Source organism: Physeter macrocephalus, chromosome 11 (genome assembly GCF_002837175.3).
Source record: "Physeter macrocephalus isolate SW-GA chromosome 11, ASM283717v5, whole genome shotgun sequence".
In the NCBI taxonomy this organism is placed as follows: Eukaryota; Metazoa; Chordata; class Mammalia; order Artiodactyla; family Physeteridae; genus Physeter; species Physeter macrocephalus.
Window position 1 is genome coordinate 107,029,476 of NC_041224.1, and position 21,521 is coordinate 107,050,996.

At 44.7% G+C, this 21,521-nt stretch overlaps 2 protein-coding genes and 1 long non-coding RNA gene across 11 annotated transcripts in view; 1 reads left to right on the plus strand and 2 right to left on the minus strand.

Annotated features, from left to right (window-relative positions):
• The window catches only part of ABHD4 (abhydrolase domain containing 4, N-acyl phospholipase B), a 49,946-nt gene that overhangs the window by 12,044 nt on the left and 16,381 nt on the right, over positions 1-21,521 (plus strand). For 6 of the 8 annotated variants that reach the window (XM_028495609.2, XM_028495605.2, XM_028495606.2 and 3 more), the window contains one exon: positions 2,821-3,007. In XM_028495609.2, coding sequence (XP_028351410.1) covers positions 2,821-3,007 — 187 coding nt within the window. Of the gene's footprint in view, positions 1-2,820; positions 3,008-3,722; positions 6,379-21,521 lie in introns of those variants that run through there. The other 2 variants (XM_007100493.4, XM_007100491.4) reach the window with 2 other exon arrangements.
• Positions 3,737-21,521, minus strand: part of LOC114487128 (uncharacterized) — a 119,475-nt gene continuing 101,690 nt past the window's right edge. For both annotated transcript variants that reach the window (XR_008618634.1, XR_008618635.1), the window contains 2 exons: positions 6,398-6,487; positions 3,737-3,822 (listed from right to left, as the gene is read on the minus strand). This is a non-coding gene — a long non-coding RNA (uncharacterized lncRNA). The remainder of the gene's footprint in view (positions 3,823-6,397; positions 6,488-21,521) is intronic.
• On the minus strand, positions 17,396-19,486 carry OR6J1 (olfactory receptor family 6 subfamily J member 1). Its single transcript, XM_028495611.2, is given in 4 exon segments — positions 17,396-17,841; positions 17,844-18,044; positions 18,047-18,415; positions 18,418-19,486. Coding segments are annotated over 4 exon segments (1,131 nt in total). The 5' UTR covers positions 18,692-19,486; the 3' UTR covers positions 17,396-17,554.

Sequence of the window (21,521 nt, forward strand, 5' to 3'; positions counted from 1 at the left end):
GCTTTTGATTTCTCCATCGAATCTGAATGAGATCCTTGCTGGGTAGAGTAATCTTGGTTGTAGGTTCTTCCCTTTCATCACTTTAAGTATATCATGCCACTCCCTTCTGGCTTGTACAGTTTCTACTGAGAAATCAGCTGTTAACCTTATGGGAGTTCCCTTGTATGTTATTTGTCATTTTTCCCTTGCTGCTTTCAATAATTTTTCTTTGCCTTTAATTTTTGCCAGTTTGATTACTATGTGTCTCGGCATGTTTCTCCTTGGGTGTATCCTGTACGGGACTCTCTGCACTTCCTGGATTTGGATGGCTATTTCCTTTCCCATGTTAGGGAAGTTTTCGACTATGTTTGCTCTTTAATTCTTCTAAGTCTTTGTTAAACATTTCTTGTACCCTCTTGATCTTTGCCTCCATTCTTTTTCCAAGGTCCTGGATCATTTTCACTATCATTATTCTGAATTCTTTTTCTGGAAGGTTGCCTATCTCCACTTCATTTACTTGTTTTTCTGGGGTTTTATCTTGTTCCTTCATCTGGTACATAGCCCTCTGCCTTTTCATCTTGTCTATCGTTCTGTGAATGTGGTTTTTGTTCCACAGGCTGCAGGATTGTAGTTCTTCCTTCTCTGAATATGGTATTTTTATAAAAAAAAAAAAAAAAGGAAGTCTTCTCCTGTCCCAGACCTGTAATTCCTGAATCTTGTTATTTTAGGTCTGAGATATCATGTGACATTGCTTCAGGGAACCTCCTTACGTATCTTCCTTCACACATATGTGACTGTATCTCTAGACTACATTCCTACAAATAGAACTGCTGATGGAAAGATTATGCATTTAAAAATTTAATTATGTGCACCTTGAAATACTTACTGTTGGGATAGGAATGCCTTCCCTATCTTTGGGGGATTTGGGGATGTCTGCAGAATCTCTAGAAGTTTATATCTATGACAACTCAGACATAGGCCCCACAAGCCTGCTGATCTACAGTCTTGACAGCTGCCATCCAGGGCAGAGTCAGGGAGGTAGTCTTCCCCTCGGGCAGTGCCATGTGAGTGGCTGATACCATGAGGCACCACCTCTCTGGGGGCCTCACCCCACACTACTGGGAGGCATCTCAGGGGAGCCAAGGTCATTGGGAGCAGCAGCACTGCCCTGCCTCATTTCAGGACTGTTCAGCCCAAAGCTGTGAAGCAGCTGGGGTTTTGCATTCCAGCAGTACTGTCCGAGCATTAGCGTCAAACCCAGACAGCTTTCAGGTAGCGTGGGAACTGTCCATCCAACATTCCTCAGGAGTCCAGCTGATTGAAGGGCCCTGCTTAAGCAGCAGTATAGAAACTCAGCTCAACAGTCAAATCAGGAAGCCCCCTGCTTCCTGCTTTCGACTCCTCTCAGCTCCCACTGGGCTCAGTGCCAGTGTCATACCCTCTGAGACCCTGCAGGCCCACCCCTAGCCCTTTCCTCAGAGCATTCCCCAGTCCCAGACCTAGTTCCGTATAATGAATGGCCTCCCAATCTAAGCCACAGAGTATATAATCACACACCTCATTCAGGTCCTAGAAGAAGCAGAGATGACATTGGTGATAACCAGCCCCTTCCCCCAAACCCCATCACTCAATTTTATAAGCATCTGAGTCTTTCTGAGTTGTAACCCTAATGAGCTAGTGGTAACTCTTACCATTCCCTTGGAAAATACGATTTGGCCAAAGAATAATATTTGGGGGATGGGGTACCTACTTTGCTTCACCTAAATTTAGGGGCTTTGTACATATTTTCATTTTCTTCACAATGACCTAATAAAGTGGGTATAATTCTTCCCAGCTTATAAATGAGAAAATTAAGGTGTATTCTTGTTTATATGACTTGCTTAGAAACTACAGCCAGGATTTGAACTCATGTCTCTCTGACTCCAGAGTCCATGATTTTTCCACTATGCTGCACTGTCTTAAGGAGGAACCCTGTTTCTGGTGGCCTGTGCAGAACCCAGGCTCTCTTTCATCTCAGGGGTGCAAAGGAGACTGGGGATATAATTCCTGAACAGGCTGAGCCTGCTGGGAGGCAGTGTCCCCAACCTCTCTTGCTTCCCAGGAGAGCAACCTGGACAGCTGGCTTTTGCCCCAGCCTTGCAGACCCCTCGTGACACAACCTCGGTTAGCTCTCCTTAAGGAAATGGCCAGGGAGCAAAGGAGATTAGATTGGCCGTCATTGCTTCTCAAGTCACACAAACTACTGCTCCCCCCAGGTCCTCACAAGACTGATGTTTCATTCCATTCTCCTCAGCAAGCCCTTTGTGCTTCTGTAGTACTTGCTCATCAGAGCCCACCCCAGGTGAACCCCTTGACCCTCTCCTTCAGCCCCAGGAAGCCAAGTCCCTAGTCTGTGTTCTCCTAGAACTCTGCCACCCATTCATAATTCTTGGGAAATTTGAAGTTAAGTTAATCATATAATTCATTATTTATGCCTAAAGTATGAGGAAAATGTGAGCTCCAGGAGGGCAGGCACTGCGTCTGTCTTGTTCATATGTTCCCACCCTCAGTTCCGGGATGCCACATAAATATTTGTTGAATAAATAGTAACCTATTAGGTTCTTGGATAATTCTCAGTGCCATGGGGTTTTCACAAGTGTGTCCCTCCTAACTCATCTGTGATAGGAGCCTCTGGAGATTCAGTCCTGTCTCCTAATCTTCCTAATATTTAATGAGCCCAGTGCTAGGCTCTGAGAGGAACACAAAGAATGACAAAGATACTGCCCCAGCCTCTGAGATCAATAAATTGACATTTTAGGCTGTGGCGTTTATTCATTGCCTCACCCTGTTTTGCTTCTTCAGCGGGGAGACGGCATTCAAAACCATGATGGAGTCCTTCGGCTGGGCCCGGCGACCCATGTTAGAGCGAATTCACTTGATTCAAAAAGAAATGCCCATCACCATGATCTATGGGGCCAACACCTGGATAGACACCAGCACGGGAAAAAAGGTGAAGCTGCAGCGGCCGGATTCCTATGTCCGAGACATGGTACGTTGGCCACTGGAGGAGCGGGAATGAGGTGGAAACACTGCAACATCCCAGCACGTGTTGACTGACCCAGAGTAGCTGAGTCAGGGTAGCGAAGGGTGATGGGAGAGGCGGGGGGAAAGAGGAGTGGACAGGTTGAGTTACGGCAATGGATTTGAAAGGGTTGGCTCTCTGTAAAATCATAATTAGGGGCTTCTCACTTCTGTGTAGCTCAGTTCAGCTGAAAGGCAGATTCTTGTCCAGTAGTCAGGCACAGGCACCACGCTGTCCCTCCACCCCCTCTAATTCCCACCCCAAACCAGAGCTGGGAACTGTAGAAGCTGCCGTGAAGCTTTCCTACCACACTCCTCCGGACCCCCCGGCAACCTGCCGTTTTTCCTTACCCCCTCCCCGCTGCTTAATTAGGCTGGTGCCTGATGGGCCCTGCTTTGGTGGACATGTGGATGACATGAGCAGGTCGGTGGAGGGGCTGGCGTGGAAGGAAAGATAAAATCAGGCGCCATAGGTAGGAGAAGTAAGGATGGGATACTGGGATTCACTGACTCCCACAGGGAAGTGCCAAGATCTGGGGAGAAAGGTGGACTGTTGTCTTAGATAAAATAAGTGCTCATGGGCGACGGGCAAGCAGGCTTAAGGGAAAAAGAAATGGTGCAATAGCTTTCCAGTGCCTTGAATAAAGGGCTGTCCCGCCCCTGGTGGGGTCCTCCATCCACAGGAGATCGAGGGCGCCTCACACCACGTGTACGCAGACCAGCCACACATCTTCAACGCAGTGGTGGAGGAGATCTGCGACTCGGTTGATTGAGCTGCTCTCCCTAGAGGGCAAGGAGAAAGCCAGAGAGTCACTCTCACCTCCCTGTCTCCTTATTTACCCCTCTGTCCTTTCCTGACCAACTAACATGTGCCAGCCAGGCAGAGTCTCGGGCTGTCCCCAGGGCAGGACCACAGAAGGAGAGCACTCCTCTCTACGCTAAGGGCTAGAGGCAAAAGCCACAAGTGGCCTTGAGGCTCCCCACCCCGGGGAAGAGCATAAAGGCTTGCAGAGTGCCACCCCATTCTCTCCATGCCGAGTGTTACCCAGGTGTGGTTACGAAGGGTCACACCAAGCCGCGTCCCCCCTGTGCCAAAGGGAGGGCGGCCGCCGCCCCTGGGCGAAGGAGAGGCTCTCAGTGGCCTTTCCCAGCTCTGGAGTGTGTGGGGGGTAGGTTCTGTGCAGGAACATCTTCCTCCCCAATCACCCCCGGCCCCCCAGCCCATGCCAGTTCTGTCCGGAGTCTGGTTGGGACTGGTTGCCACTTAAGTACCAAGAGCAGGTCCTGCAGCTCCCGTAACCTGAGAGGTCATATCCAAAGCCCTCGTTAACAGAGGAGGCCCAGGGCAGGGCATGGCATGGCTGGTCCATGGTGAGACAGCTCTGTTCCAGGAGAGCTAGGGCTGGCACCCGGGTCTGCTGAGAGCCAGTGCTCACGGCAGAGTCTGTTTGCTAAGGTTTGAGGCAAGCACCGTTGCCGTGGGGCTGGTCCTGGCTGAGGATAAGCCCAACCCAGCCCCACGTTCCAGCCTCATTGTACGGGGGTGCTGTTTGCCTGCCCTGTGTCTCAGCCCCAGCTGCCTAAGCTGGGAACACTCAAGTGCTTCCTTCCTGCCCCCTCTTCCTCCCGCTGGGAGGCCTCTGGGCCTCCCTCTGTGCCTTGGGCCCTGAAGCCCCACCCATAGTGTTGAGAAAGGTGGCCCCTGGTGGAGAGAAGGGAAAGGCCCTTCAACCCTGAGCCGTGTCTGGATCCCCATCCTCTCTAGTATCCACAGGGTTTTTCTACCTGCCCCCGGAGCTGAGGCTCACGTGAGCCTCTGCCCAGGGTCCAGTGGGGAGCCTCCAGCTGGCAGTTGCCTGTCCTCATCAGCCACAGGATGGTTCTCACTGCCTGGCCCTCCATCCCTGCCACCTGTCCTCTGGTCTCCAGCTCATCAGCCCCTGACCCCCCGTCACTCTCTCCCAGGGGTTGGTTCCAGGTGCTGCTCCAAGGTTCTGGGCAGTGGGCTGGGCCTGGCCCCAGAACCAGGGCAGCTCTTGCCTACTCCTTCACTTTTGTAAAGCCAACCCTTTCACCAGAATAGTATTAACTCCTGGTGCTTTGTACTACTGGTCCAGCTGCCTTGGGCTCCTTTTCTATATTAATAAAGAAATGAGTCAAAATTGCCTTTGGTGATGATGTTTAATATTGCTCCAACAAGAGTGGTGCTGAATTCACAACAGCTCCTGTGACGCCTGAGTCAGAGGAGGGGGCCCCGAGAGGTACCCACGCACAGGCCACTCGACTCCCTCTCCCGTTTAGTGCAGCATCCGCCCCCTGAGAGGATGGATAAGGGCTGGATAGGCCAAGCCCCAACTCACAGGAGGAGAATTAGGCTGAACTGGATGTTCCCTACTGCCCATTAAATAGCCCTATCATCTGAAGTTCACCTTGGCCTTCACCTGGACTGCTCCCCAGGGCCTATTCTAACTCCTACTCATCCTCAACCTCAGCTCAAATATTCCTTCTGCAGGGAAGCTTTCCCCTGAACCCCTAGACTAGACTTGCACCCCCTCTTCTGTGTCTCCACGGCACACTCAAATGCCCCTTGGTAAAACTCATAAACTTGTAGTCACTTGTTTCGTGTCTGTCTTTCCTACCTAGATCACAAGCTGCTTAAGGACAAGGGGCACGTCTGGCACCTAGTTCATGTTCAGTAGATGTTTATTTTGTTTGAGCCAAGGGAACTGAGGCATGCCAAGTGTTCAGACATGTTCAAATCATTACCAGCGGTGCCTGCTGTGCTGGCTGGCTCCAGCTAGGCCCAGAATTTAACAGCTCAAAATGGCACTTAATCCTACATTTGTCATCATGAATGAATGAATGAACAAATGAATGGAACTCCTGGGTATAATTACAAAGCTCTGGTCTATCCGAGGACCCTGCATATTCTCTGACTGAAGATTGCTTGATGGCCAACACCTGCCATATGGAGGCGAGGGCAGGTTTTTGTTTTTGTTTTGGCCTTGCCACTCGGTTTATGGAAACTTAGTGCCCCAACCAGGTATCGAACCTGGGGTCCCGGCAGTGAGAGCGCCGAGTCCTAACCACTGGACCGCCAGGGAAGTCCTGAGGACAGGTATTTAGAGCCAAGCACTTAGGGCTGTGATAGTGAAGAAATGTGGTCCCTGCCTCCATGGGAAATTACATTCTACATGAAGACTCGTGTTTAATCAGATTATTACATCAATTAGTAAAAAATTGCAACTGAAAAGTGCAGCCCTTGAGAGGTTGGGAAGGCGCCCCTGGGGAAGTGATGACAGCTGAGCCTGAAGGAAGAGCAGGTGAAAGGAGTGGGGGGGCAGGTCTGTAGAGAGACCTATTAGCAGGAACAATGGCTGTGAAATGAGGTGGGCTGCGGATCCAGTCCTGAGGGTCCTCTGGCTGTGAGAAGAATGTCGTGTTCATCCTAAAAGCAATGGAAAGAAATAACTGGAGCTGGAGCGGGACTTCCCTGGAGGTCCAGTGGTTAAGACTTCATGCTTCCACTGCAGGGGCACAGGTTTGATCCCAGGTCAGGGAACTAAGATCCCACATGCCGCGCGGTGCAGCCAAAGGAAAAAAGAAAAAAGAAAGGAAAAAGAAAAAAATAATAACTGGAGTGAGGGTCAGGGTAGGGTGGGGAGTGTGACAGAATCTGACTTGAGACTGGAAATGACCACTCTGGCTGCTGTGTTGAGTACCGATTGGAGGGGGATGAGTCCCTGCAGGGGAAACTTTGAGGCCGCTGAGTGGTCCAGACCAGTGATGCTGGTAGCTTGGACTTGGCCAGTGACTAGTGGACATGCAGAGAAGATGCAAGAAATGTTTAGGAGGTAAAATCAAAAAGACTTGATGTCAACGCTGAGTGCTGCTACCACCCCCTTGCAGGAAGGGCCAAGTGAGGCAGTAGTCAGCAAACCCACTCACATCACAAAACAATCTAGGGTATTTTTTAAAATATAAATTCCTCGGCTGTATACTCCAGAGTTTGATTCAGTATACCTGGGTGGAGTTTGACCATGACATCTGCATTTAAACACATTCCCTAGAAGATTCTGAGGCCCCCTGTCTGCAGGTACTGGTCTAAGGGACCCTGTGTTTCTGACCCTTGACCCAGAAGATCCATGTGGAAAAGTAAGGCCTATGGCCCTGAAAGTTCATCTCCTGTCCGCTCCTCTCTTTGGGAGGCTGCATAACATGCTGATCTGATTTTCCCAAACCCAACACAATGCAAACACATTCCTCAGGAGTAGGTACAAGAAGAGTCTAAGGGTACAAATGAACTTATTTACAAAACAGGAATAGAGTTACAGATGTAGAGAACAAACTTATGGTTACTGGGGGAAAGGAAGAGGGGATAAACTGGGAGATTGGGATTGACATATACACACTGCTATATATAAAATAGATAACTAAGGACCTACTGTATAGCACAGGGAACTCTACTCAGTACTCTGTAATGACCTATATGGGAAAAGAATCTAAAGAAGAGAGGATATATGTATATGTATAACTGATTCACATTGCTGCTGTACAGCAGAAACTAACACAACATTGTAAATCAACTATACTCCAATAAAATTTTTTTTAAGTCTGAAGGTCACCCAGAGTGCCCCGTTTACACTACCATGCCCAAACACATGGATGCATGCAAGCATGTGCGCACACACACACACACACACACACGCACACACTCCATCTGACTGGGGCATTCCTAACATTCCCAGGGCTGGGACTAAGAAGTTGCTATGAACATACCACCCAATCAGCACCTTTCCTGGTGGGTTCTAAGGATTTATAGTAAGAGTTCATGCTATAAACTCGGGCTCCTCAAAGGCCTAGCAGTTTACAAGGAGGGATTCCACAGATAGACATAAAGGGCTGTGACTAACTCCAGACCCAGAAGGTCTTGCACTGTTCAGTGGCTAGCAGGAAATGTGCTAAATATAACTTCCTCCTCGGGAGATAGACACTGAAATATGTGTGCTAAAAATGCAGTCTGGTTTCATTGCCAAAAGGATGGTGAAATCTTGATGAATACCTCTGTCCACTCTGGCATGTCATGCTGAAAGCTCACAGCTGCAGGTACAGTTTGTGAGCAGATAGAAAATAATCCTATTGGCTGATAACAGTGTCCAATGAATGGTGCAAAACATCACTTTTCTCATCATGTGACCTGTCAGTTCACACCAAGTCCTTCTTAGATGGGGTCTGGAGGGTCCTTTTTCTCTGATCTCTACCCCCTCCCCCAGGGTCCTGGTCTATCTGGAAGAAGCAAGTGAGATGCTTGAGATTTTGAGGGTCTGTCCCAACCCCATCCAGGTGAAATAGCTCAAGATGAACCATTTCTTCACTTGCTCATGTTGACTGTTTTTCATAGCATAAGCTCAGCATTATTATACTAGAAAAGCCTTTGCCTTTATCCTACTAAACATCACTCTTCACTAGGGTTGAGGAGGAAAGACAATCTCAGCTTGGCACTTGAGAGAATAATGAATTCCTAGACAGAATACTAAGGAGGATTCATTGATGCCAACAGATGCACAGAGGCTTCCCCCAACCCAGGAAGACAAGCCCACATTCTCCTAGTTGGTGACTCTGTAATGGGGTAGGAGGAGCCCTCTGCAGACCTGACCTTGCTAATGATGCTCCCTCCTCCAGTGTGTTCTGAGGCCTGATGCAGAGTTTGTTATAGGCAACCTCATAGTTTAGTTGATACATGTGAGAACAAATTATACAACCAGAAGAAACCTGGGACAAAGAGGACTCTGAAGGACGTGTGGTTGCAGACAATATTTTCATCTCCTCAGGGCAAGGTGTCTGACTTTGGAAAAGAACACAAGGCTGACACCTGACAAATGATGTAGTGTCAAGGACAGAGTCTGGAGGAGGGCTTGTGACTTAAGACAAAAGATTTATGGACCTCTGATAAATTATAAGGTAACTAAAAAAATGGACATTATGTACTTCCCAAAATTTTCAAGTAAAGAGAAAAGTGTCCAAATAAAGCTGCTTAAACATGTATTACATCAGTGGTTTCCTACACGGGTCTGCAGACTGGAGCTGGTCCATGACAGAGGGTCTCTGTTCTATGATGAAATAATTTTTTTTCAATATTTTTAAATTCTGAAATTATGTCCTTTCTAACCCTACCAAGATTTTTTTTTTTTTTTGGCTGCGTTCGGTCTTTGTTGCTGCGCACGGGCTTTCTCTAGTTGTGGAGAGCAGGGGCTACCCTTCATTGCAGTGCGCGGGCTTCTCATTGCAGTGGCTTCTCTTGTTGAGGAGCACAGGCTCTAGGCACACGGGCTTCAGTAGTTGTGGCTCGTGGGCTCTAGAGCGCAGGCTCGGTGGTTGTGGCGCACGGGCTTAGTTGCTCCGTGGCATGTGGGATCTTCCCAGACCAGGGCTCGAACCTGTGTCCCCTGCATTGGCAGGCGGATTCTTAACCACTGCGCCACCAGGGAAGCCCTAACCCTACCAGGATTAAGCTAAGATTAAGCTATGTTCTTTAATGAAAAGATATTGACATTCTATGATTGGGGTGGGAGGGAATGTCATTTCTTGCTTGCCAAACACATCAATTTCAAGGGATTTTCCCCTATCATTAATTAATTTTAATAAAATCCTAAAGTCTGGGATGTGCTGCATTAGAGAAGACCAGAATGGGAAAGGAACTTGAATTTTATCACAAGAAGACAAATAGATGATGTAGAACTCATGACTGGAGGATGACCATGGAAAGAAAGTAGTGTATATGTTGAAAGGGAAATCACAAAACTGAAACTGGAAGCGTTTGGATGAGGATGAAAAAAGAAACAAACAGGAAAATAATACCTGGTAGGAGTTACAGAATATATGTTAAGATAAAAGGAGGACATGGATGATGCTTTTTAAATTTAGGTTGCAGGGAATGCCGTGGAGGTCCAGTGTTAGGACTCTGCACTTCCACTGCTGGGGACACGGGTTGGATCCTTGGTGGGGGAACTAAGATCCCCGCATGCCGCACGGCGCAGCCAAATAAATAAATTCAGGTCGCAAAACTGTTCCAAGGCTAGATACGGTGGTGCCAGAGGAACCAGCATCAGGGCATCCCCTCCAACTCTCCCTCGGCTGGAAGCAGACCACCTAGTAAATTCTTGCCCTACTGACAATTTCACTTACTAGAAAGATTTTTTTTTAATTGAATTATAATTGACATAAAATATTATATTAGTTTCAGGTGTACAACATAGTGATTGATATTTTTATACATTATCTAATGATCACCATGATAAGCCTAGTAACCATCTGTCATCATACACAGTTATTACATTATTGACTATAGTCCCTGTGCTGTACACTACAGCCCCATGGCTTGTTTATTTTATAACTAGGAGTTTGTACCTCATAATCCCACCCACCCATTTCACCCGTTCCCCTACCCCGTCCCCTCTGGCAACCACCCGTTGTTCTCTGTGTCTATGAGTGTGTTTCTATTTTGTTTTGTCACTTTCTGGAATGTTCAAGAAAGATGGTCAGACATAACTTTTATAGATTTCAGGAAGTCAGATTTCAAATGTTCCAAGGAAAGTTACCCGAGGGGCTCAAAGGGACAGTGAGTTCTCCAGTGTGAAGTTCCAACGGTTTTTTCCCCAAAGGATCCTGCTAAGGAAGGAAAGAACCTTCACCAATCAGAAAACAGCTGCACTGGTTGTCTTCTGATGGGATCAAACTACGGGCAGGGACTAATGACAAGTCTCTTACATTAAAAAATGAACCAGGGACTTCCATGGTGGTCCAGTGGTTAGAACTCTGCACTTCCGCTGCAGGGTGCGTGGGTGCAATTCCTGGATGGGGAACTACTAAGATCCTGCATGCCACAAGGAGAGGCCCCCCAAAAAAACCAAACAAGTAAAGCAAGGACAGTTCATGTGAAAACATTAAACCAATATGAAGGTTTCAGTGGACTGGAAGCTCAGTTTGAAGCAGTAAAGGATGAGGCTGCCAAAAAAACTCATACAATGTTAGGGCTCATTCCTTGCATTCCGAGGTAGATGCAATGGTTCCACTGTACCCTGATCTGAGCAGAAGTTCAATTCTGAGGACATTTTTCCTTTTTTTGTGTGAACAAAACATTTTTATTGTAGAAAAATAAAGAGAAAACGGACTTAAAAAAAAATCATCTGTGGAGTTCCCTGGTGGCCTACTGGTTAGGATTCTGGGCTTTCACTGCCATGGCCTGAGTTCAATCCCTGGCTGGGGGGAACTGAGACCCCTCAAGCCATGCAGCTTAGCCAAAAAAAAAAAATCATCCATAACTACATTACCCAGAAGTAACCACATTAAATATTTTTGAATATATATGTATGTATATATGTATTCTTTCCATATCAATAAATGTAGAGTATAAAAAATACAGTCGTCCCTCAGTATCTGCAAGGGATTGGTTCCAGGACCCCTCACGGATACCAAAATCTGAGGATGTTCAAGTTCCTTGTATGAAATGGTATAGTATTTGCATATAACTTACACACCTTCTCATATACTTTAAATCATCTCTAGATTACTTATAATACCTAATACAATGTAAATCCTATGTAAATAGTTGCCTATGCTCAGTAAATTCAAGTTTTGCATTTTGAAATTTCTGGAATTTTTGTTTCAAATATTTCAACCTGCAGTTGGTTGAATCCGTGGATGCAGAACCCTCAGAGGGCTGACTGTATATCATTATTCTTAATTGTATTCCGGTGTGTAGATTTGTCATAATTAGTGGATCCAATTTTCTACTGTTGGATTTTAGAATGCTTTCTGAATGTTTTTATTTTATAAACAATGTGTCAAGCACCTTGTACATCCATTTTTGCCCATTTGACCAATGATTTCCTTCCTAGATGTAAAATTGCAGGATTGAAGAGTGCAAAATATTAAGGCTTTTGATAAGCAATGAAAATAATTTATACCAAGCAATCAGAAAAGGGAAAACAAACCAGCAGAAAAATAAATGTTTTATCTTTGTGTACAAGAGAAAAAATATGAATAAGCGATATACAGATAACCAATGAACATACGAAAAGATGATAAACCTCACTGCTAAAACAATGAGATACAATTTTTTACGTGCAGAAGGACAAAAAAATTTTTAAGACTGACAATATCTCGTAATGCCAATGGTGAGGAAGATGGACATTTTCGTACAATGTTTGTGGGTGAGGAAATTGTTACCACAAATTTTGTAAACAATTTGGTAGACTCTACCAAAATAATCTACTGAAATTTAAAATGACAAACGCTATAAGCCATGAGTACTAAGAGTAGGAATTTATGCCAATAACTTTTAGCACCATTAAAAAAATACTAGAAATCTCAGTACCCATTGTTTATAAAAGTAACATCTAAAAATAAATTATATAGTTTTATAGGTATTGGCAAGGAATGATATTTTAAAATATCAAATTGCATACAATTCATATAACACCATCCCATTTTTGTACAATAAAAGTTAAGTGTGTATGAATAAATATGTGTATGTTCTATAAGCATAAATTACTTAATTAACAATTTTTGCTGCTGGAGAGTAGAAATGGCTGGTAAAACTCTCATGGTTTATTTTATACACTTCTGTACTGGCTGAAATTTTACAATGACTGTGTATTTTCATAGTTAAAAATTAAGGATTAGAAACAAAAAACTCTCTCCTGCCAAAAGTAATCCTCACTTTGATTTATGTTCATCTGTCAGTTGTGTGGGTGAGCTCCATCAGACAGGAGTCAGGTGTGCTCACTTTGATTTGTACCTGGTCCAGCACAGACATTTACCTGTAGCTGACAAAGCTTGTAGAAGCAAAAAGCATTGCAGGAATGGGCTCCCAGAGGGCTGTATAAGGGCAAATACAAGTAAAGTAAGAGGCTGTGAAATAAAATTCATATTTTTATGGCAAGACAAAAAATTTAAACATAAAAAATTCTTCTCTGCCCTTTGGCTTCCTCTATTTCCCCACTGTGCACTGTGTGTCTGCATTATGCATCACCAGACCTTCCCCATTGGCAGGAATACCCGCTTAACCATAAAGAGCAACGCTAACACGACAGCTCCTACAAAGATAGCATGACTTCTTGATCTTGTAAGGGGTCACATTACCTACCACGATGACGTTTAGATCTGGATCATGTAAACTGTCAATAATACATCATTTGATGTGCAGTCTTCTGTCTCAAAAAAATTATATAACTGTGCCTTGACTTCTAACGGGGAGAACAGTTCTCACAGCTTTCTGAGATGCTCTTCCCAAGTTATAATCGTCAAATTTGGCTCCAATAAAATTTTCCTTTTCTTTCTTAGATCAACTGATTAATTTTTCATCAACAAGGCTTAATTCTCCCTGTTGAAAATAAGGGAAGAGCTGTCTCTCCTCTCCCTTTTCTTAGACATCTACTTTAGAAAACTTGTGAGTTCTATGTTTGTTCTTTGAAATGTATATAAATATTAAAGTATGTATAGGCATATAAATGTATATAAATATTAAAGGTATCAATATATACACCTTTAGCTTTAAAAATTTAAATCAGACTCTGGCCAGCTTTCTGACCCAGCAAGTCTTTCTTAAGGAACTGGGAACCATGTCTTTGAAGTGGAATCGAAACTGTGCACCTCAGATTGGGACTGGAACCCCGGTGCAGGGACTCAAACCCGGCCAAAACCCACAGTCTTCCAACTGAGATAACACACCTGGTTTCAGGACTTAATGAAGCTCAGGTTCTTGATGTCTCATCGCAGAAAGAATTCAGTGAGAGACAAAGTGATAGGTAAGAAGTGGATTTATTTAGAGAGAAACACACTCCACAGACAGAGTGTGGGCCATCTCATTGGGCCACCATCCACTTTTTGATCCTTATGGTCGGTCTTGGAACTGTCATGATGCCTGTGGGTGTGTCATTTAGCTTGCTGATGTGAGCTTGCTGATACTGAGGCTCAACGTCTAGTGGAAAAAGTTGACTTGTCCGCCATCTTGGATCCATTAGGTTCTAATCAGTTTATGTCATGTCCTCGGGCTATGTCATTCTTACAAAGGTTGTGCCCTGCCTCCTTCCCTCCTGTTTCAATTCAATTTGGCACTGGTGTACAGAGAAGCTGAGTTTTCGGCATCATTCCTGTGTCTTCTAAGGGGATCTAGTTAATGTATAATGCAGATGCACAATGCACACTAAAGAGGAGGGAGGAGTGGGTCAAATGGCAGACAAAATGGTGACGGTTAAAATTTTCTTGTCCTGCCTTAAAAATAATTTTGTTTTGTCACACTAATGTAGGTTCCTAGGAGAAAGAGGGTAGGGGACCCAAAATTAACAATACCGAGTTTTCTGCCCTCACTGGCATTTGCTGTCTCTTGGGGAAGACAGGCAGACAAGTGTACCAACCACACAAAGGATGAGGAGGCCTAGAAGAAGGAAGTGACTTCTGTGGGCTGAGACCGGAAGTACTTGGCTAAAGGTTCCCAGTGGGAACTTGGAAATTTGTAGGAATTTGTTTCTGTTTTTTTTTTAATTTTTATTTATTTTTGGCTGCGTTGGCTCTTCCTTGCTATGCGCGGGCTTTGGGGGCTACTCTTCCTTGCGGTGCGCGGGCTTCTCACTGCAGTGGCTTCTCTTGTTGCAGAGCACAAGCTCTAGGGGCGTGGGCTTCAGTAGCTGCAGCACGTGGGCTCAGTAGTTGCAGCACATGGGCCCTAGAGCGTGCAGGCTTCAGTAGTTGCAGTGCGTGGGCTCAGTAGTTGTGGCTCAGCCTCTGGAGCACAGGCTCAGTAGTTGTGGCTCACAGGCTTAGTTGCTCCGCTGCATGTGGGATCTTCCCCGACCAGGGATTGAACCCGTGTCCCCTGCAATGGCAGGTGGACTCTCAACCACTGCGCCACCAGGGAAGTCCCTGTCACAGCTTTGAAGTCTAGTCGGTGGTTTAAAGAGTTCCTGAGGCTAGGAAAGAAGGACAACTGAGGGGTCATGGACCTCCAGATGTTTTCAGTGAAACATTTCTGGCAGAGAGGACAAGGTTCTGAGGCCCTGTCAGTGCCCTACGGGGAAGCAGAGTGGCCTAGCTTCCTTCTCTCCATAATCCGACCCAAGACACCTGCTCTGTCTCCTAATCTCATGGAAGACTGGACCTCAGAGCCCAGATGCTTTGCCAGATGTACTGTAACAGGGAACTGCCTCTAGTGCCAGGGTGCCCTGGGCAGGCCCCACCAGCCAAAGGGTCTAAACCTTGGAGTCTGGGTCACTCAAGGAAGCAGGGTCTTCAGCACATGCAAGACCTCCTCTGTTTCTCCAGTTCCCACTCCGGGCCTGAGAACCAACTAAACTCTGCTTATCTGAGGTCACCTTTCATTATCTGTTACTGATGGGATCTGGTTGTCTGCTTAGGAAGGATTGTCCCTCTGCTTAAACTTTAAAATGTTGTAAGAACTTCAATGCTATAAGAACTGAGACACTGAATACACAAATGGACGACAGTCACACCATGTATGACAATAGAACTCTGACCCAGAAAACCCGAAGCAACCAGGCAGGGAACCAATCTACAGCCTCTGTAGCAGTCAGCCCAGAATGGTCAGGAGGTGATCAGGACTGCCAATGTCCCAATTTTTTTGCACCCCCACTTTTTTCCAACTCAGGACTAGTCAGAGAAAGCCAAATACACTCTCCCAAAGATACCTTGCTTCTAGTTAGCCCACTTCCAGCTTCCCCAGGTCAAAACCCTCCAATCAGAGCACACCTGAGCCTTACCCTCTTCTTCTGCTACAAAGCCTACCAGCTCCCTTGCCTGCCTTTGAGTCTCAGTGAAATACAAGTGATGGTGGCTGACTTCCTTGCAGTAGCCAGTTCTGGATAAATAGCCCTCTGTTCTCATTTGGGTGGTCTTCATTTGTTTCCACAGCACTCTACAGAGTTTCCTTAGGTGCGCATGCGAAGCACAGGTGTTAATTCAGGCAAAGTAGATCCTGCAGTGCTAGAGGCCGAGGGGGACAGGAAGGAAACCTCAGTGTTTCTGATGACACTGAAAAAATTTGGCTTGCACTGACCTGAACCATAGGCCTAGATGGTGCCAGTCAAGCATCTCAGGCAGTGTTTGGGCACCAAGAATTCAGACAAAGAGTTTAGTTAGAAACGGGCATCTTTCTAGTTCCTCGGAGTTAGAAAGAAGGAAGGGCTACACTTGGTGCAGAGAGAGAGCTTTAGTCAAGCTGCTTTTTGGTCAAGCTGCTTTTTGGTCATGAAAAACAATGACCTTCTCAAAAGAGTGCAGTAAAAAGGGGTTTGATGTATGGGTACTGGCAACCTCATCAAATCCAGGAATAGGAAATAAAACTGTCAGCTCCCTGATCTGGGAAGTCATTAGAGAGGAGTGCCCTTTACTCTGTGTCTCTGCAGCTGAGTGGGCTCTCATCTATCTCTTGTCTATTTTTCTCTACACACCAATTCCATTCTATCTGATGGGCACACTGGTTTCCTCTAATTATGCATCAGCTTGTTGTAATAACCTATCATGCAAAAGAATCTGAAAACAAAATATGTATAACTGAATCACTTTGCTGTACACCTGAAACTAACACAACATTGTAAATCAACTACACTTCAATAAAAAAAGAAGAGATGGAGGATCCCCCAACAAAAAATACAATTACTCATCAGCTTGTGTTTGCCCCCAAATGGCCACTCCAGGTACCAAGTCTATTTGAGTTTCCAGGGGGAGCATCACCATTGTTCAATATAGTCTCTGCATGTCTTAGTTCAAACTCTCAAAAAAGAGACATTTGTTTGCACAGTTTATTTGTTCCAGCCAAGCCACACAGGTCATAGATCATTGGTCCGGCAATGGATTATGCCTTCAGTCAAATTATCCATCAATGGCAATCACTGGAGGCTGAGGGAACAGGGCATGTCTTACATAAGAATGGGATCATGTTGAATGTTATGACATGTTCTAGTACAGAAAGCAGTGTTATTAAATAACACGGACTACGTATATCTACCAATCATTACAAATGTCCACTGAGGGAAAACAGTGGATTACAGGATATGACAGTGGATTGGAGAATAATGAAGCTTATTCCTAGAAAGATTCCTAGTGAAGATGGAAGGAAAGGGGGTCTATGCAGAGGGGACCAGGAATGACTTTGTGCCAAGCTGATAGAAGAGCTGTATTCAGGATCCACGAGGAAATGGGGTCAAACGTGATGGGACTTCAAACAGGACACAGGCTGTACGGCCCTTCTGCAATTCTTGGAATATTCAGTGTGGACAGAACTTAGAGATCATCAAGTCCAATGTTGTCATACTTCAGATGAGAGCACTGAGGGCCAGAGTGGCAGGTGACAAGGTGACACAGTTGTGGCCACAGAGTTTGAGTTAGAACCAAGGAAGGCTAGAGTCTAAGTCCCTGTCTCCAAACTCAACTTCTTTCTGCTATAGACCATTCAGGATCCCTCAGCTAGCTAACCCTTTTGCTAAGGCAATCCTCTCTTTTAATACTGGGGATTTGAACGATCGATACCCGTTAGTGAAGGGAAAGAGGAACCAGCCCCTTCTCTGTGGTCACTGTTGGAGGACAATCCACTCCTCGGCATTGTCCTCATCCTCTTTTCCAAAACTGTTCGCACCCTGACCCACACATCCCTGAAGACCCCCAACACCGTGTCATTCCTCAGAGTATATATGAAGGGGTTGAGGAATGGAGCCACAACACTGCTCAGGATGGAAGGGACCTTGCTGATCTCCAGATATTCTTCCTGGGAGAGAATCACATAGATAACACCATGATGCTACCAGAAATCACAACCTCACCTATGGTCAGGTGGGAAGCACAGGTGTTGAAGGCCTTCTTCCTCCCACTTGCAGAAAGGATGCACGCTACTGTCAGGACGATGTACGTATAGGAATAGGTCACGAGGACTATGCATTAGAGGATGACTATGGACGAAAGCATAAAATCCATCAGCTCAATGGCAGTGGTGCCACACAGGCCATGGCCAACAAGGGCCCAATGTCACAGAAGAAGTGGTCAAAGATGCTGGAGTCACAGAAGGACAGCTAGGAGATAAGGATGGTTGGAAAGAGCACAGGCAGGAAGCCTCCCACCCAAGAGAACACAATGGTCGCAATGCAGACAGGAGGCCTCATGACGGTGCTGCACTGCAGGGGATAGCAGATGGTGACATAGCGGTCATAGGACATGACTGTCAGCAGGAGAAACTCTACTGTGCCCTGGAAGAAGTAGAAATAGCACTGGGTGATACAGCCAGCAAAGGAGATGGTTTTATCCCCAGATACTGAGTTGGCCAATGCTTTTGGAGAAATGACGGAGGTGCAGAGGATGTCCAGGATGAGAGGTTGCACAGGAAGAAGTACATGGGGGTGTGGAGGCGGGAGTAGGACAGCACAACAGAGATGATCAGCAGGTTCCCCAGGAGCGTCAGCAGGAATGTGGGCAGTAGCAGCACCAAGAACAACAGCTCCACCTGCCTGCTGAGCGGAAATCCCAGCAAAAGAAACTCCATCACCCCGACAGTCTGATTCTCCATGGGCCCGCAGGCCCAGCTCAGTTCCCCTAATGGAACAGAGGGAGATGTATTTAGGAGCGTGTTCAGTGTATGAAACCCCATGGCTGTTCACTAGAAAAATACAAACATAGGGCTTCCCTGGTGGCGCAGTGGTTGAGAGTCCGCCTGCCGATGCAGGGGACACGGGTTCGTGCCCCGGTCCGGGAAGATCCCACATGCCGCAGAGCGGCTGGGCCTGTGAGCCATGGCCGCTGAGCCTGCGCTCCGCAACGGGAGAGGCCACAACAGTGAGAGGCCAGCGTACCGCAAAAAAAAAAAAAAAAAAAAAAAAAGAAAGAAAAAAGAAAAATACAAACATAGAATGTGCTACTCCAGATTAGATATATGAGCCAAATTTAACTTGGTTTTAAATTATTTGCCTGTGGAGTTGGAAAACGTATGTTGTTGCTGTGTTTTTGAATGATAATGTTCACTGTTAGTAAGGGAGCCTGCCATGAGACCTCATTATCACACAGTTCATGTGAACTTCCTAAAAAATAATTTAGCAATTTCTATCAAAAACCTAGGGACTTCCCTGACGATCCAGTGGTTAAGACTTCACCTTCCAATGCCAGGGGTGTGGGTTTGTTCCCTGGTTGGGGAGCTAAGATCCCACATGCCTCATGGCCAAAAAACCAAAACATAAAATAGAAGCAATATTGTAACAAATTCAATAAAGAGTAAAAATGGTCCACATCAAAAAAAAAAAAAAAAAACCTTTAAAGAAAACAAAAAAAAACAAAACCTGAAAATTGCGCCAATCCTTAGACTTAGAGATCCTACTCCCATCTTGAGGAAATAGTCACGGATATTTTGCCACAGGGACATTCATCACAAAATTGTTTATAATAATGACAATTTGGCAACAACTTAAATGTCCAAAAATGGGGGATGGAATAAGTAAACTGTGGAATATCTAAACAATAACATATCATGTAGTCATTAAAAATTATATAATAATGCCAAAATATTCACAATGTATTATTATTATTAAGGGTTTGTTTTAAAAGCAAGTTATAAACTAGTGGTAACATTATGATCCCATTTGGGGGGTAAAATGTAAATCAGCAAAGATCCTAATATAGTCAAGATGTTGCTAAAGGAGAGGATGGTGGGGAGGACTTGCCTAAGCAGATATCACGACATAAAACCAGAGTGATTAAGGCAAGATGGTATTGGCACAAATATACTCAAAATGACCATCAGAACACAATAAAGAGCCAAGAAACAACCCCACACAAATATGGAACAGTGCTACATGTCAGAGACGAAAGGAAGCTGGTACTGCTGATTGTCCATATGGGGAAATGTAAAATTAGATTCCCTGTCTCATAGCAGACACTAACATCCATTCCAGATGGACAAAAAAATTAAATGTAAAAATCAAAACTTCTAGATAGGAGAATATTGTTTTGGGCCCTCGCATATAAAAGAATTTACTAAAGAAGTTCAGAAAAGTGCTAAACAAAAAAGAAAATATTGATAAATTAAGCTACATTAAAATTTAGAGCTTCTGTTTATTAAAAGACCCCCAAAGTAAAGTTAAAGGCAAATTACAAACAGGGAGAACATATCTGTGACACAGATAACAGACAAATGTTTAGTAACCATAATATATAATCAGTATACTGATTTTTACAAAGCCATAAGGAACAGATAAGCAGCAATCCAATAGAAAAATGGGCCAAACATTTGACCTGAATTACATTAAAGAGGAAAGAAATATAGCCAATAAATGTACCAAAAGATGCTTGATCTCATTAGTAATTAGGGAAATGCAAATTAGGACAGTAGCAAGATACTATTTTATACCCCCTATATTGAAAAAATAGACACATGATAAAAACAAGTGTTGAAAAGACTGAATCCATACAAATTCTTTTCTTTTAATTTTTTAAAAATGTTATTGAAATACAGTTGATTTACAATGTAGTGTTTAATTTCTGCTATACAGCAAAGTGACTCAGTTATACAATATATATTCTTTTTCATATTCTTTTCCATTATGGTTTATCACAGGATATTGAATATAGTCCCCTGTGTTATACAGTAGGACCTTGCTGCTTACTAATGACCAAGACTGTCTATGGACTGGACTAGGGAAGACAGAAAAATAAACTAGTGAAGAAAAAAGCTGCAAAAATCCCAAGGATTGAGTTAACCTCTGCCCATCTCAGAATTCGCTCTCAGCCACTCCTGCATGGAGTCTTTCCCCAAGACCTGCCCCCACCTCACTGTAGTCACATCACACAGTCTCTGCAACCAACTCACTGTGTCTGCATTGCACAAGGATCTTTTCTTTTTAAAAAGCTTCCTTGAGATATAACTCATATACCATACAATCTGCCCATGTAAAGTGTACAAATCAATAGCTTTTAGTATTTAGTTGTGCATTCATCATCACAATCAATTTCAGAAGAATTTTATCAACCCCTCCAACCCTGCGCAACCAATTTAAAAAAAAATTTTTTATTGAAGTATACTTGATTTACAATATCATGTAAGTTTCAGGTGTACGGCACAGCATTCGGTTATATATATATTCCTTTTCAGATTCTTTTCCCTTATAGGTTATTACATAATATTGAGTGTAGTTCCCTGTGCTATAACAGTAGGTCCTTGTTGGTTATCTATTTTATACATTGTAGTGGGTATATGTTAATCCCAGCCTCCTAATTTATCCCTCCCCTCACCCCCTTCCCTGGCAACTAATCTACTTTCTGTGTCTGTGGACTTGCCTATTCCGGATATTTCATATAATTAGATTATATAATATGTGGTCCTTTATGTCTGGCCTCCTTCACTTACCATAATGTCTTCAAGGTTCTGCCACGTTGTAGCATGGATCATTGCCAAGGATCTTGAAGAAGGAATGTGGCAGGAGGAAATGCCA